General features: G+C 42.4%; 1 protein-coding gene across 6 annotated transcripts; it reads left to right on the top strand.

Annotated features, from left to right (window-relative positions):
• The first annotated feature begins 5,616 nt into the window (after positions 1-5,616).
• Positions 5,617-16,526, top strand: LOC115735595 (E3 ubiquitin-protein ligase UPL3). Of its 6 annotated transcripts, none has more exons than XM_048272837.1 (19): positions 5,617-5,895; positions 6,088-7,044; positions 7,218-7,328; positions 7,426-7,542; positions 7,711-7,881; positions 7,957-8,118; positions 8,995-9,243; positions 9,323-9,444; positions 9,524-10,958; positions 12,209-12,304; positions 12,605-14,155; positions 14,235-14,459; positions 14,542-14,646; positions 14,969-15,049; positions 15,158-15,226; positions 15,317-15,445; positions 15,726-15,848; positions 15,942-16,170; positions 16,276-16,526. In XM_048272837.1, the coding sequence occupies exons 2-18, from the start codon at positions 6,181-6,183 to the stop codon at positions 16,005-16,007; spliced, it is 5,676 nt and encodes a 1,891-aa protein (XP_048128794.1). In that variant the 5' UTR covers positions 5,617-5,895; positions 6,088-6,180; the 3' UTR covers positions 16,008-16,170; positions 16,276-16,526. The 6 variants fall into 6 exon arrangements, with proteins under 6 accessions (XP_048128794.1, XP_030522771.1, XP_048128796.1 ...); XM_030666911.2 differs by having other exon boundaries at positions 15,942-16,165; positions 16,249-16,526; XM_048272839.1 differs by having other exon boundaries at positions 15,942-16,165.
• The last annotated feature ends 452 nt before the right edge of the window (positions 16,527-16,978 follow it).

The following is a 16,978-nucleotide window of genomic DNA, read 5'->3' on the forward strand; positions in this document are numbered from 1 at the left end:
GATTAATCATTCAAGGCAAATCTGATCCTTCAAATAGAGTTCATGTGATATGAAATTTTCATTTAGATATTTTGTGATAATATGGAGTGGGTTTTATTTGTCTACAGCAATTATACCTTCAAATCTAGTATATGGTGCATGACCTGCCTTAATCTACAGGGGAAAAGCTAAAACACAAATCTCGGCTGGCATATGTATATCTCGATTTGTTCCTTATCATTCAAAATGGTCAATCAAGGCCAATCCTATGCTAGTCAAATGGTCTGACCCATCTAGGTTGTAGTGCACGTGGGGATACCGTGGATAAGTAATTTCTTTTCTTGGTCCAATTCGCCAATGTTAGACTTGTCCAAGGTCGTATAGCTTTAGGTCGCGTTTGGTGGGTGGAATGAAAGTTCGGATAAGATCCCATCCCACTTAAATGGTGAGATAAATGCGGATATGGTATGTGAATATGAGAAACTGATAAAAAAAATCATGCTTTTTTTCCCTAAATTGCTCTTCCTCCCATTTGCCTAGCACCGCCATCATCAGACTCCAATAGCCACTGCTCCTCCTGCCGGCAACGACTTGCTTCCTGCTTTCGGCTGCAGGGAAAAGCGGCACTAGAGCTTGCTGGCCTTGCCTCTTCCTTATGTCGCTCAACTTCATTAACAACCTACAAAACTAAACTGAATCTAGGTGGTTAGGCCTATAAATTGGCTATGAGTTTGCTAGAGATTCAATAACGACTATGGGTTAGTCTATGAAGCTTTGGGTATGACGACGTTGGTTGCTATTGGTGACAATGGGAGTTGCTGAATTGCTTCACCCATAATTGTTGATTTCACTACGGGTCGCTCGGTGGTGACTAGTGCAACAGCAAGATGGTTACTTAGCGCCGATAGGCATCGGAGAAGATCATTGTTATCTATTTCAAGGTGTTAGCCCACCTGGGAATTTGTTGAGTGATTGGGTTAAACTGGATATGCGCACCATCTCGGAGGAAATTGTTGAGGCAGCCAAACGAGTTAGAGCAAGCATCGGAGAATATAAGCGGTATTCACACTCATTGAAGGAAATGGATTCACTGCAAAAGAGGAAGGTGAAGATGGCGGGATTGGCAGAGAACTTGAACTCGGGGGTGTCTCGAAGGAGCGAAGTATGGTAGAGCGGGCGGAATCGGTCGAGGGCGGCGAAAGGATGTCATAGAAGGAGAGGTTGTCCTTGGATTGTGGAAGGGCGAACAGTTTACTTTCTAAGTTTTACCTTGCAAATCATGCAATTATTTTGATAATATTCCATGTTACATCCGGATGTCAACAAACATTAGATAAGATACAAATCCTATATGACCTTATCCTATCTAGCAAAAAAAATTTGGACTACTAAATGCAGCCTGGTTCTATGAGTTTTAGCATACGAGCAATTTGGTTTTTTAAGTTTTGCATTGTGCAATTAGTCCGTGGATTTGCGCATTTTGGTCCTCTAAACTTTGTTTCGTCCAATCAAATCTCCTGATTTGTACGGTAAGTACTTTATTTACACGCTGTAACTAGTACTGTCGAGTTAGGATTTCTTTTTTCTTACTTTCCCATTTGTTTTCTGCTCATTTGGCACAAGAGCATCACGTGTTATTTTTTGTTACATAAGCATTGTTGTGTCGTTAATTAATTCGACATCTAATTAGAGCCGGTTGATCAAATGATTTTACTGCACAGATTGAGTAAGTCGGGCGACTTGATTGCACATAATAAAAATTGAAAGGATGAAATCGGACAAATTCAGAAGTTAGAAGACCCGCTTGAACACAATATTTGTTAGAAGACCAAATAGCACAAACGATGAAATTTAAAGGACCAAATCTGTAGCTAGTGCTTTAAAAATCAATATCGTCGAGAGGTAAAGCACCACTGGACTCTAAAAATTTCCAAATGTGAAATTAAGTCCCTTAACATTTTTTTTTGTTTGGTTAGACCCTTGATACATACATATATATGTATATGTTTGTTTGTTTTATACATTTGTTGAAGAAGTAAATGAGAATGAAGATGTGATTATTGAGCCTTAGTCTCGATCCAAATTCTGAAACCGGGTCGGCTGATTCTGGCAATTCCCGGCTCCCAAACTTTGGAAATGGCAAGAACCGGGAACCGGATGCCCTAAAATAGGAATTTAAGGCTAGAACTCCACTCTTCACTCTTCGATCCATCTCCCTAAATTGGAGTAATGCATTGGATTTACTCTACTTGGAATTTAGTTTAGTTCAATCTCCGGTTGAATATCGAATGTTTGAATAACCATTCTCCCTCTTCCTTTGTTGTTGATTTTTTGTTTACTTTAGGTCGAGTCTAAGAATTTTATGATCGTGGAGAATTTGTGTTGGTCTAATTGTGGGTTTGCATGTTGTGGGGCTCGCTACATAAAAGCAGAAAAAAAATAAAAAGGGTCTCAATTCAATCCGAGAGCTGAACTGGGATCGATCCATCCGATTCCCAAGAGGACAGATTTGATTCCGAGTTTTAGAGTGGGAACAAACCAACCCTAGAATTGATTATCCCCAATTAGAAGTCTTTTTTTTTATATATATAATTTCTCAAGCAGCTACTAAAAACCTTAAAAAAACAATAAACAGAATAAATATTTCCAGAAATCAAAAAAGAGAAAATTGAAAAAAAAAAAAAGAGTTGGGCAAAATGGAGAGAGAAAAAGGAGTTCAACCCAACCACATCCCTGTTTTGCGGTGAGGGTCGCCAGAAATCTACGACAGATTGTTTTTTGACGCGAAGGAGGAGGAGACGAATTATCAGATAGCATCAACCGTAACATTCCAACACGGGTTTTACGACATCGTTTTCAGGCAAGGAAAAAGGAAGATGAATCATATGATAGGGAGTTCCGTTGCCAATTTGATCTTTGCTTTTGGTGACAGCAAATCTTTGTTCCGGGAAAACAACGGACGGAAAATGCGAGCTGAAGTAGGAGGTTGTGCGTTGATATTAAGCTTGATCACGGGCACGGTTGCCGTGTATCTATGCTCCGTTTTTTTCGCGTACATTTTTTAGAGATATTTTTCGATCAGTCATTTCACAATAGTTTTCGATGTTTGGTTGAGAGCTGAAATGCACCGAAAAATATTTTTCATCGTTTGGTAAGGAAAATTTAATTTAATTTTGCATGTCGTCCTCCGGTCGGAAATTATTGACGCGCACGCTTGTCATCCCACATGGTACGGCCAACGCTAATATGAACGATTTTCGTAAATTTAAAAAAAGATTGAATTTTAACGAATTTTTCATTTTAAATTTAAATTTTTTCTTTTTTCTTTTTCCTTCTTTCTCCATCTCGTTCAGCCGATGGGGGCCACAAGTAGGGGTAAGCGGTTCCCGGGCGGTTCTAAGGGTTTCCGATCCGCTATTCCAAAAAGTGGATGTACACTTTGATAGAAGACGCGATTGAGCTCGAGGTCGAGGAAATAAGGGTCGATGTACCGCGAATTTGGCCGAGTCAATGCCTCTTTGATTGACAGCCTTGGATTGAACCCTAAATGACCTAAACCTAAACAAAAAGTAAACGCTAGGTCTTTTTTTTTTTTTAAATTTAAAAAAAAAGGACCGGTCCGATCCAGTTCTGGGCCCTAGATCCGGGAACCGGACCGCCCAATCACCGGTTCCAATTTTAGGAACCAGGAACCCGACCGGATCCCCCTAAAATCGGGAACCGGACCATCGATCCCGGTTCGGTCCTCGTCCGGGGGTCCCGGTCCGGGCGGTCTTTTTTGCTCACCCCTAGCCACAAGCGAGCTCGCCGGCTTGCATCTTTTTTATGACAAAATCCAGAATTTTTTGTTTCGGAGGTTATTTTCCGTGAAACAAACGGAGTCTTAATGAAAAAAATGCGCGACTTGACTCAAATATTTTATGCTAAAATTTTTATGATGGCGAGTTTGGGCAACAAATTTAGACTCGGCTCAGTTGGACCCGCCCAGTAATAAACCTTAGCCTATATGGTCACTATTGAGGTTGTGTCGATACGACAGCCCAGTGGGCCCACGGCAATATGCTCATTTCCATATTTATACGTGTACGTGTAATTGTAACTAATATAAATGAAAGAAGTATTCAGGCGCCTAATTATATAAAAAGGTTTAGCAACAGGACTGTACTCTCTCTCCTTTTTTTTTTTTTATGGGGGTCAAACAGGATTTTAAATGGAAAGTATGATAATTAAGATTTCATTTTGTTTTGTGAAAAATAAACGATTCAAAAAATAATTTCCTAAAAATGGTTGTTTGTATCTCTTACGAAAACAGTAAATAAAGAATATTTTTATCGTCGACAAAAATATTTGGACACGAATTATCGATGATAATGAAACTGTTTTCTATTGATTATTTATTTTGTGAGATACAAACGATCATCTTTTGAGTTTTCCGAATTATTCATTTTTCGCGAAACAGATTGAGCCAAAGGGTGCATTTGTTTTATCGAAAACTTAACGATAAATCTAAACTTGTTATTTCCGGTCCATGGAAAATGTTACATAGATCGATTAATTTTTTGAATCATCCAAAGAGCCAAAAGTCTGAAAATTACTTCCGAAAAACATTTTTTCGTGGAAACAAACGGACGCTAATAACGTCTTTATCGCCAATTTCATTTTGCTAGAATCCAAACCAAAGTTCACCCCACCCACCAATACTATGTGTGTTGACTAGACCGCTGCTGCTATCAAGTCTTCCCACGTAGGAGAAATTTAGAAATACCGAGTTTACGAGACATGAGTGCGAAACCCTTGAAAAACAAAATCAGGAAAATTTCAAGTAAAATCTCGAAGTGCTATCATGTTCTAAAAAAAGAGCATAAAGTAAATATTGTTTCAAATAATTGCTCGAAATACTCGGATTATTCCAAGAAGGGGCTTGATCGGAGGTCATTTTTGTCTTTTACTTAGTTTAAACTTTTTTTTTATTTTTCTTTTTGCCATTTCAATTTTCCTTTTTTCTTTTGTTATTTTTTCTTTTTTGTCCCCTTCTCTTCCCCGGCCATCGTCGGCCTCAGTCTGCCCTTGCTTGGGTGGTGTTGGGCGAGGGCTGCCCTTGCTTGCCAAGTGAGGATCGGCAAGGCCGCCCTCGCCCGACACCGACCCGGGCGAGTGTAGCCCAATGCCGACTCAGGGCGGTGAGGGTGGCCCTAGGGAGGTGAGGTGAGGTGAGGTGAGGGGTAAAAAAGAAAAAAGAAAATAAAAAATGTAAAGGATAAAAATGCTTTTCGGCTAGATACTTCTTTAAAATAATTTGATCACTTCGTACTCATATTTGAAATAATGTTCATTTCAGTCCCTTATTTGAGAAAATAAGGACACTTCAAGCCCTTTTTTTTTTGGAATTTTCCCAATAAAATTTTCAAAAGGTTAAAAGCAAAAAAGAAAAGAAAGATAACCACTCCCCGAAAGAGAAAAGGAATTACCTTAACAAGAAGAAAGAACGGGCGAAAAGGGAGAGAAAAAGAAGAAAAATAATAAAGGAGAAGACCATTTGGCACGATGCAAATTGCATTTCCTACCACCACCCCCGAAAGAGACGGACCAAAGGGTGGGGTGGGGGGTGCTAAGCTGGAAGGAGGAAAGGGCATTCACCGCCATGGAAGCTCCCTCACCTTATTATATTCTCCACTCTCCCAGAAGCGAATAAATTTCGCTCCTCCCTCGACTTTATTCCCCCCACCTCCTCCAACTAGGGTTTTCATTTTCCACCCGTTTCCCCTTCTCTCTCTCTCTCTCTCTGTCTCTCGTACATACCCACACCAACTCCTGCACACACTCACACCCACAGCCTCAATTTCATCGACTCCGCCACCTCGCATCAGCTTCATCGGTTCGGAGTCGCGGAAGCACCTCGTACTCCCCGATTCGCAGGTAAAGAACGTTTTGCCCGGGGGGGTTTTTCTCGGACTGGATTTGTGGGGTTCTCTTCGATTGGTTGCCGATTGGGAATCTTTACTTTTCTTAGGTTTTGGGGAATTGGGGTTTCTCCTCGTATTGTTTCCATACGGCAAGGGTTGCGATTATTCTTTTTTATTTTGTTTGTTTATTTATTTATTTTTTTAGGATCCAGTGCGGTGAGATGCAGGCCAGGATCCGATCGTGTGCAACCGGGTGATTGTGTGGACCATCCGTTTTGAGGGGTGGTTCTGTACTTGTATGGAAACTCGGAGCCGGAAGCGGGCGGAGGCTACCTCATCAGCCCCTTCTTCGTCTTCTCAGTCCGGGCCCACCACCCGCTCCACCAAGCGCGCCCGCATTTCTAACGCCACCGCCTCGTCCTCCTCCTCGTCCGTCCCTTCCGTCTCCACCCGCGCTCGCACCACCCGTTCCCGCGACAGCCTCCCCCCGCCGCCCCCGCCTCCTACCGCGCCAGCTCCCATGGAGTCCACTGAATCTTCAGGGTCCCGCCGCGACCGCAGGAGGAACAATGCAGAAAATTCCGATAAAGGTAAAGAGAAAGAGCACGAGGTCAGGGTCAGGGAGAGGGATGCAGAGAGAAGCCTAGGGCTGAATATGGACCGTGACGGCGGGGTTGAGGATGATGACAACGACAGTGAGGGTGGAGTCGGCATTTTGCACCAGAATCTGACTTCAGCCAGTAGTGCTCTTCAAGGGCTTTTAAGGAAATTGGGTGCTGGATTGGATGACCTGCTTCCCTCATCTGCAATTGCGTCTGCTTCTTCGTCACACCAGAGCGGTCGGCTCAAGAAGATTTTGTCTGGGTTGCGTGCGGATGGTGAGGAAGGGAGGCAGGTGGAGGCATTGACACAGCTGTGTGAGATGCTGTCAATTGGGACCGAGGACTCACTCAGCACATTCTCCGTGGATTCTTTTGTTCCAGTACTGGTCGGGTTGCTTAATCACGAGAGTAATCCAGACATAATGCTCCTTGCTGCGAGAGCTCTTACGCATTTATGTGATGTGCTACCCTCATCTTGCGCAGCTGTTGTGCATTATGGTGCCGTTTCATGCTTTTGTGCCAGGCTGCTTACTATAGAGTACATGGACCTGGCTGAGCAGGTTAGTCGTGGTTTGATAAAAGCATTAATAGATGGATTTGTTGTGTGTGGCAAAGTGCCGCCCGTGTTGGTTTTGGCCATAATTTAAGTCCGCTTGATAATTGATTTGCCTTTGTGGAATTTGTTTGCTTTGTGTAATATAAATTGACACAATGGTCTTTATAAATGAGACAGTCTCTCCAAGCCCTTAAGAAGATCTCCCAAGAGCACCCTACTGCCTGCTTACGAGCTGGTGCTCTCATGGCAGTGCTTTCATATCTGGATTTCTTCTCCACTGGAGTGCAGGTGATTGATTAACCGAAGCTTCTAACTTTGAGGTGATTGTGCTGCCATATACTTCTTTAGATCTAATCAAAACACGTCCTTTTGTGTTGTTTTTTAGCGAGTGGCATTGTCTACTGCTGCCAACATGTGCAAGAAACTTCCGTCTGATGCGGCTGATTTTGTGATGGAAGCCGTTCCATTATTGACAAACCTTCTTCAATACCATGACGCCAAGGTAATGGCTTATTCTTTACACGACGGGTGAACAAAATTGCATCTTTGTTCAGTTGCCAATTAAGTCATTTTCTGTTCTTTTTAACGAGGTAGCATAATGAAAAGAATATGAAGTCCGTCAAACAGTGTTCAGGGTTGGTTCCTTCATTTCCACTTTTAATGTTAACAGGTGCTAGAGCATGCTTCTGTATGCTTGACTCGGATTGCTGAAGCATTCGCCTCATCTCCAGATAAGCTAGATGATCTGTGCAACCATGGACTAGTAACACAAGCTGCGTCACTTATCTCGACTAATAATGCTGGCGGTGCCCAGGCATCTCTTAGCACGCCTACGTACACGGTTAGCCCAGCAACTGCCCTTTTCTGCCACTTTCTATGCTCACTTTGTGCAGATCTTGATCTATGCTGTATGCAGGGATTGGTCCGGCTGCTTTCAACTTGTTCAAGTGGCTCGCATTTAGGAGCTAAAACATTGCTTCTCCTAGGAATAAGTGGCATCCTTAGAGACATTCTGTCAGGATCTGGTGTGTCTGCTAATGGGTCTGTTCCGCCTGCATTGGCTAGACCACCTGAGCAGGTAAATTTCAACATTCCCCTGAATATGCTTCTGGTTCTTGCAAGTTCTTCACAGAAGTTACTGCAAAATGGTAATCAATAGGTAGTTGTTCATATTTGGTTTTCTCCATTTCATCCTAGTTTCAGATTTCTGTTTGATTGATCATTTTCAAGTTTATTTTTCAGACTCTGCACGATTTCTGCCGGCTGTCATGACTACCAATAAGTTAACCGTAGACATATTCTAGTTACTGCTTTGTGCATGGATATAGGATCCACATAACTTAAGTGTAGTCCAATTGGGTCGGCTTCACTGTGGTACCACTTGTCTCCACGGCACGGGACAATGCATCGACTTGCATTGTACCCTTGTGTTGCCAGGTTGGTACTTCACTTGGGGAGGTGTGCTGAAACTTGTTAGTCAGTGAAGTAACCATCCCCTTCTCTATTAACTGGAGAGAAGTTCATGTTGGAGAAATTGATGGATGAGGAATTTATCGACTCAACCCCGTATCTTAGTTGCTTAGCATAATAGGCTCAAAATCAAATTGATATTTTAATGGACTCCTCTATCATTTGCACTATAGATGAAAATCATCTCGCCAATTATTTCAATGATTTTTTGCTTGTCAATTTTGACTTACATGTCATCTTTTTATTATCATTTACATCTTGGTTGCCCAAAATATGGCATTTCTGGGCTCTCCTCCCTGTCATTCCTCACATGGGCCAGCTCTGCTCTGTGCTACTTTTCGGTGTCCTTGGCACTGGACATGGCCTCTAGGAGGATCATCATGCCCTTCCTTCTTGTCAAATTTTTATGATCTTTGTATGCGGATCACTTGATTATGTGCAGATTTATCATCAGTTGGTCCTGCTGATTTACATTGTTGTGCAGATTTTTGAGATTGTAAACCTAGCCAATGAGCTTCTTCCACCACTGCCTCTAGGAACGATTTCCCTTCCTGTTAGTTCGTACTTATTTGTGAGAGGGCCAATGTTGAGAAAGTCCCCTACCAGCAATTCCGGGAAGCAAGAAGAATCTAATGGTAATGCTGTGGAGGTCTCAACTCGTGAGAAATTATTGAACGAGCAGCCTGAGCTGTTGAGGCAATTTGGAATGGATCTGCTTCCTGTCCTGATACAGGTCAGTTTTTGGTGTACTTATTGTTTGGATAGTGTTTGCTTTGCTTATTAACAAAATGATGCTTTGGCATGCTTTACAGATCTATGGTTCTAGTGTGAATGGTCCTGTACGTCACAAGTGTCTCTCTGTCATAGCGAAGTTGATGTACTTCAGTACTTCTGAGATGATCCAATCGCTTTTAAGTGTGACCAACATATCAAGGTATTCTATTTTTCATATGAGGAATTGCAATGCGCTCTTCCACAAAGCGATGCTTACACAAGTTTTACACCTTCTGTAGTTTCCTGGCTGGTATTCTAGCATGGAAAGATCCGCAAGTCTTGGTTCCTGCATTACAGATTGCAGACATTCTTATGGAGAAGCTTCCTGAGACTTTCTCCAAGATGTTTGTCAGGGAAGGCGTTGTTCATGCAGTAGATCAATTGATTTTGGCAGGTAATCCAAATTCTGGATCTGGTTCTGGTTCTGGTTCTGGTGACAAGGACAATGACTTCGTTACCGGAACATCATCACGCTCTCGGCGATATAGACGACGAAGTGGTAGCTTGAACCCTGAGGGGACTTCAGTAGAAGAATCTAAAAATTCACTTTCCATAAATGTTGGATCACCTCCAGGTTCTATAGAAATTCCGAATGTTAATTCCAATCTTCGCACGACAGTTAGTGCATGTGCAAAAGCATTTAAAGACAAATACTTTCCTTCGGATCCCGGAGCTGCTGATGTTGGAGTTACAGATGATCTCCTGCACTTGAAAAATCTTTGTACGAAACTAAATGCTGGCATTGACGATCAGAAGATGAAAGCCAAGGGAAAATTGAAAAATTCTGGATCTCGATTACCTGATAATTCTGCTAACAAGGACGAATACTTGACTGGGATCATATCTGAGATGCTGGCAGAGCTAAGCAAAGGAGATGGTGTATCTACTTTCGAGTTTATAGGGAGTGGTGTGGTTGGAGCTTTGCTTAATTACTTCTCCTGCGGCTTTTATTCGAAGGACAGAATTACAGAAGCTAATCTTTCCAGACTTCGCCAGCAAGCATCAAGGAGATATAAGTCATTTGTGTCAGTTGCTCTTTCATATGGTAATGGTGAGGCGGCTGGAGCTCCTATGACTGTTTTAGTTCAGAAGCTTCAAAATGCTTTGTCATCTTTAGAACGCTTTCCTGTGGTCCTAAGTCATTCATCAAGGTCATCTAGTGGAAGTGGTCGCATCTCTTCTGGGCTCAGTGCACTATCTCAGCCATTCAAGCTCCGTCTTTGCCGTGCCCAAGGAGAAAAATCTCTTCGAGATTATTCTTCAAATGTGGTGCTCATCGATCCCTTAGCAAGTTTGGCAGCTGTTGAAGAATTTCTTTGGCCTCGAGTTCAGCGAAGTGATTCTGGTCAGAAGCCCTCACCGTCTGGAGGTAACTCGGAATCAGGGGCAACTCCTGCTGGAGCTGGTGCTTCATCTCCTTCCACTTCTACACCTGCATCCACCACTCGTCGTCATTCAACTAGATCTAGATCATCTGTCAGTATAGGGGATACAGCCAAAAAAGAAACGGCTCAAGAGAAAAGCTCAAGCTCATCAAAGGGGAAAGGTAAAGCTGTTCTGAAGCCCACTCTGGAGGAGGGAAGAGGACCCCAAACAAGAAATGCTGCTCGCAGGAGGGCTGCTTTGGATAAAGATGCTCAGATGAAACCTGAAAATGGGGATTCTAGCTCTGAGGTAAATAACAACAAAAGCGTAAGATTTTTCTATCTGTTATGGATGCAAGGTGCTATGAACTTGAGCTTGAGTTTCTTGGTTCCTATAATCATAGGAATGCAGTGGTTGGTATATTCTTAAGATTTGAGTAGCAAAAGCTATTTCAATAAAGCTCCTGGAGGAAATCAGTTTGTACAGGCTAGCATAGCTGACTGTAGATGATTGGCAGGGAGGCTAATTGAGCCTCATTGGTAGAATTTACATGAGTTCTATTTCCTGATTAGTCCTCTCCTTTCTCTCTCCTTAGAATCTCTAGAGGCAGCTGGCTTGAGAAAAAATAGACCTTTGTGGCGTAGCTACCATTGTGTTCAGAAGTCTTTTCCACGAAAATTCGATGTCACTTGGATGTCCCCGAGGCTTGGGCAAAGTACTCCTATACAACCTCTATTCTGAAAATGTACTATGATCTTGTCAACAGTTAACAATAGATCTTCTCGGTAAAACAGATCATACTGATTATTATCAAAATTAAATGAAAAATACTGGTGTGGCAAATGGCTGATGGGGTCGCATTGTGGTGCTGATTTTGTGGCCACATTGTCTTTAGTGTGAGAATCAAATAGACATCAGAAACAAGGGAAAGGTAAATTTTTCGAAAAGGGTAGATTGACCTGCAGATGTGGTGGTGGCTCCACGGTGGCACAGATGTGCTAAACCTTTTCACAGTGACAGTGTGGGACCCAGTGCAATGGAGGCAGAGAGTTGAGCAATCCTGTGCGGGGCGTGGCAGAGGGCATCGCAACCCAATGCCATGTTGGGAAGAGGGTGGCATGACCCTCCACGACCGTGGATGGAGGGTTGCTACCTATGCAGCAGTGGAGGCTAAAAAAGGGCTCTTTGGCCCCCCGCCCTCCCTCTCTCTTCATTGCTGATGTGGCCACATCCAGTATTTGCCAAATTAATATCCTTTAATAAGTGTTTACATCATCTTGTTGGTTTTCAAAAATAGATGGGTATCGGTGTAATTTCACTTGAGCTGACGAGGTGTGCGATGAATTATTTTTTCTTTTCTGGATTTATTCCACAATTGATGTGCAAGTGTGTCCAAGAAGCTTGTGAATGTCAACTCCATTGATCCTCTTTTTCTCAGGATTATGCGCTTTCTTATATTATTTTTAGATGTTCAACGTCTTGATATTGATTATTGACCAAAGAATCTTTGTAATTCCTCAGTTTGTTAATTTCTGCTTAAATGCCTTGTTTATTGGTAGGATGAGGATTTGGACATATCCCCTGTTGAGATTGACGATGCATTGGTTATTGAAGATGATGATATATCTGACGACGACGACGACGACCATGAAGATGTATGTCATCTGAATCTTCCATTTGTTCATCCTTGTTATTCTTCGCTGATGTTAAATTTTTGTTTTTCCAATTTCCATAGCAGATATGGCTTGATTACAAATATGTGAATTAGCCTTTTGGTTTACACAGAAAAGACAGGCCTTTTTATCAAAGATTTAGTAATGTGGTAACATTTGCGGGTCTGTACTCGCTGCATGCGAAAGATGGCACCTCAACGATGCAATAATGTACTTGCAAGTTTGAGGCTCATTAATTAGTTTTCCGATTATGCGCTGAGGCAGCCATTTTCTTTGTTTTAGGTTCTAAGAGATGATTCGCTTCCTGTTTGCTTGACTGACAAAGTACACGATGTCAAATTGGGCGATTCTGCTGAGGATAGTGCTACAAACCCAGCTACAAGTGATAGCCAGACGAACCCAGCTTCTGGTTCTAGCAGTAGAGCTGCTGCTTCTCGGCCCTCCGATTCTGCTGATTTTAGGGGTGGTAATACCTTTGGTACTAGAGGAGCAATGTCTTTCGCTGCTGCTGCCATGGCTGGGCTTGGATCTGCTAATGGCAGAGGTTTTAGGGGAGGCAGAGATCGTCATGGACGACCTTTTCTGAGTAATAGCGAACCTTCAAAATTGATCTTCACAGCGGGAGGGAAGCAGCTTAATAGGCACTTGACCATTTATCAGGCCATCCAACGACAGCTTGTGTTGGATGAGGATGACGATGAAAGGTTTGCTGGCAGCGATTTTGCATCTGGTGATGGGAGCAGGTTGTGGAGTGATATATACACGATTACCTACCAGAAAGCAGATGGGCAGGCTGACAGGGCATCTGGTGGTAGTGCTCCCTCGAAGTCTGCAAAATCTGGTTCTTCAACCTCCTATTCCGATGTCCAATCACAGCGAATGTCTCTTTTGGACAGCATATTGCAAGGGGAGCTTCCTTGTGATCTAGAAAAATCTAATCCGACATACAATATTCTGGCTCTGTTACGGGTATTGGAGGGATTAAATCAATTAGCACCTCGTTTGAGGGCTGAGATAGTTCGCAATGACTTTGCTGAAGGAAGAACATCTAGTCTAGATCGACTTAGTGCTGGTGCCAAAGTTTCTCCTGAAGAATTTATTAATAGCAAACTTACGCCGAAATTGTCCCGGCAAATACAAGACGCCCTTGCATTGTGTAGTGGGAGTCTTCCATCTTGGTGCTCCCAGTTGACAAAAGCATGCCCATTCTTGTTTCCTTTTGAGACCCGTAGGCAGTACTTCTATTCGACTGCTTTTGGATTATCCCGGGCATTATATCGTATCCAACAGCAACAAGGTGCTGATGGGCATGGATCAGCAAATGAGCGAGAGCTAAGAGTTGGGAGATTACAGCGCCAGAAGGTTCGTGTATCTCGGAACCGCATCTTGGATTCTGCTGCGAAAGTAATGGAGATGTATTCTAGCCAGAAAGCTGTGCTTGAAGTCGAGTATTTTGGTGAAGTTGGAACTGGTTTGGGTCCAACTCTGGAGTTCTACACTCTCTTAAGTCATGACCTGCAAAAAGTTGGGTTGGAGATGTGGAGGTCAAGTTCATCAGAGAAGCCTGCAGTGGATGTTGATCTGAATGAACAGAGCAATGATGAAAGCACCAGTACAGATTCTGCTGTGGAAGATAGAGATACGGTCGTGGCTCCTCTCGGGTTGTTCCCTCGTCCTTGGCCTCCAAATGCTGATATTTCTGATGGCAGTAAGTTCTCCAAGGTAGTTGAGTATTTCCGGTTGGTGGGACGTGTGATGGCTAAAGCTCTTCAAGATGGACGGCTTTTGGACTTGCCAATGTCTCCAGCGTTTTATAAGCTTGTGCTTGGACAAGTAGGCACCTTCCTCATAATTTCTTTCATGAAAGCTGCATTTTGCATAAAGTGAGATAATTCTACTTCATTTGATCCAGGAGCTTGATTTGCACGATATCATCTCTTTTGACGCCGAGGTTGGGAAGGTATTGGAAGAGTTGCATGCTCTTGTTTGTCGTAAACAATTTCTGGAATCAAGCAGTGATGACAATCATGATGCAATGGCTGATTTACGTTTTCGCGGGGCTCGAATTGAAGATCTCTCTTTAGATTTTACACTTCTTGGTTATCCGGACTATGTCCTGAAGTCGGGGGACGAAACTGTATGTCATTGTGACTTACATTACTGATTGTATCTAGAGCTTTTGTGCTTTATTTGGAATTTATTTCCTTGTTATTTTTCAGGTTGATGTAAATAACCTGGAGGAATACTTATCCTTGGTGGTTGATGCCACTGTCAAGACGGGAATTGCTCGACAGATGGAAGCATTCAGAGCAGGGTTCAATCAGGTTAAGTGCCTTCGAGGTCTTAGTTCATGTGCAATGGAACCATTGTTATTATAACTTCATTAACTTCGTTCCATGCAAGGGATAATCCTCTATAAAAAATTGTCATGTGAAAACAAGAGGGCTTTAGGCCATACAGCTTTGATGAGAATGGCATGAAGTATGGTGCAGTTATACAAACATCTTGATTTAAAGTTTCTGTCGTGGCTTTATTCTGGCATGGCAACTCAGTTGACTCTTGTTTTAAAACTAAAAATATAATGGTGAGCATGATTCTCTTTTTTCGCTTTGGAATTGTACCTGATTTGTGGTTCACTGTGATCAGGTTTTTGACATCTCATCTCTACAAATATTTACTCCACATGAACTAGACTATCTGCTCTGTGGCCGTAGAGAGATGTGGGAGGTAAATTTGGCATTGGCGTTGTCATCAAGCTTTGCAAGACACAGGGCAAATGTATTTTAGTTGTCCTTATAAATTGTCTCACCTCTCTCTCCTTATATTCTGTCCCAGGCGGAGACACTTGCAGATCACATAAAATTTGATCATGGCTACACTGCTAAGAGCCCAGCAATTTTATATGTATGTTTCTTCAGTAGCTCTGGAGCTCTGTTTTGGTTGTGGTTATGATCGTATTTATAGCTCACAGATGTTTTTCTTTTTCAACAATAGTTACTTGAGATCATGGGGGAGTTCACACCTGAGCAGCAGCGGGCATTCTGCCAGTTTGTTACCGGGGCTCCAAGACTTCCACCAGGTGGTCTGGCTGTACTGAGTCCAAAGCTGACAATTGTGCGGAAGGTATGAAAAGTATTAGATAAGATGGATTCATATCAAAGGGGCACTGTTGATTTTTGCATTACTTAATGAACGTGCCATGTAGCATCAGATGTGGATGTACAACTCCACTTGGCATTTGTGGTAATTAGGCTTCTAGCTCATATGGATACTGTGTCATTTCAAATTCTATGTGCATGCTTTTTCGATCACTCAATTTTTTGAAGATCTAGCTGCATGTGCCAATTTAGTTGTGGATCACTAATTAATCCAAGCCCTAACCATTTTGTTCTCATTTATGCAGCATTCTTCTACAGCCAGTACTGTACCATCTAACGGAACTGCTCCGTCAGAGTCAGCAGATGATGACTTGCCAAGCGTGATGACTTGTGCTAATTACTTAAAACTTCCCCCATATTCTTCAAAGGTACCATGTATATTCATAGAAGTTTGTTGTTCATCTGTTTACTGTCATTAGTCATTTGCGTCTGTTGCTAACTATTTGCTGCAACTTAAACAGGACATTATGTACAAGAAATTGCTTTATGCTATCAATGAAGGGCAAGGATCTTTTGATTTGTCGTGAGATTTCAAGGCTAACAAAACGGTCTGTGTATATTAGAACATAGGGTCTTTGATGATCTTGGTGTTGGAAGTAGCATCATGTTCTGCAGTTTTCCCAAGAAGTGGCATCATTTTTTGTCCTAAATAGAGGCAATCCTAAGGTCAGCTCTGCCATCCCATGTAAGGTCTTGCAGTCTGGTTTTGTTGGCAGCTTCTGTTTTTCTTGACAACTGTTGCTAAGTCTTTGCATCTTGTTCTTTCAGATTTTGATTGGATTTTTATTCGGGAAGCCCAGAGCTGTAAGGAGAGAGAATTTGAAGCCTGCCCTTGCAGCCTGCTAGAACGTGTAAATAAATAGTGCCCATTTGTTTTTACCCCCTTTCCTGTTAACTTGCTCTGTTTTAGCTATCATATACATGTATGTCATAAAAGATGGATTTGAAGGGAATAAGAAACGACAAAAATAGCTTTATCCTCTTCTATACTTACTTTCGATGTTTATTCTATTATTTCATAATCGAATGGAAGCCATTTCCTTCAATTGGTTTGCATGAGGATCAGGGATCCATCCGTGCTAATTATGTAGGATGTTTGCTGCTTCATATTCGTTTGTTTTTTTTTTTTTTTTTTTGGGTCGGAGCTACTCCATATTCGAAAAATGTACCGTGGGCTGAGTTCAATCTTTGTGCAAACTTTTCGTTTCCGAGATGTTTCTGTGGTTTCCGATGGAGAGAATACGCCGCCCCGAATCCCCTCCAATGGGCCAAAAGATCTAGTCATTAAAGCCTGAGTTTGAGGTGGTGTGCTCGAACATTTTCGCATTAGGATGGCTGCACAAGGTTCGTGTTGGATGGTAGGCCGTTGAAGGGAGGATAACTCATCCCAGTTTGAAGATGCGGTGGTCTTCCACTTACGCGCCGTCTCGTGACAAGCAATGGTGTTGCTGCGACACCAAGCACGATTTGTAATTTGTGTTAAAAAAGGCGAACGGGA

Source organism: Rhodamnia argentea, chromosome 11, assembly GCF_020921035.1.
Source record: "Rhodamnia argentea isolate NSW1041297 chromosome 11, ASM2092103v1, whole genome shotgun sequence".
NCBI classification, from domain to species: Eukaryota; Viridiplantae; Streptophyta; class Magnoliopsida; order Myrtales; family Myrtaceae; genus Rhodamnia; species Rhodamnia argentea.

What these genes read in the sequence shown, in the direction of transcription:
- LOC115735595 (XM_048272837.1), top strand. Translation starts at nt 6,181, where the DNA reads ATGGAAACTCGGAGCCGGAAGCGGGCGGAGGCTACCTCATCAGCCCCT. An exon ending in TGGCTAGACCACCTGAGCAG is followed by an intron (nt 8,119 to 8,994) that starts GTAAATTTCAAC and finishes ATTGTTGTGCAG; the next exon opens with ATTTTTGAGATTGTAAACCT. An exon ending in TTCCCCCATATTCTTCAAAG is followed by an intron (nt 15,849 to 15,941) that starts GTACCATGTATA and finishes CAACTTAAACAG; the next exon opens with GACATTATGTACAAGAAATT.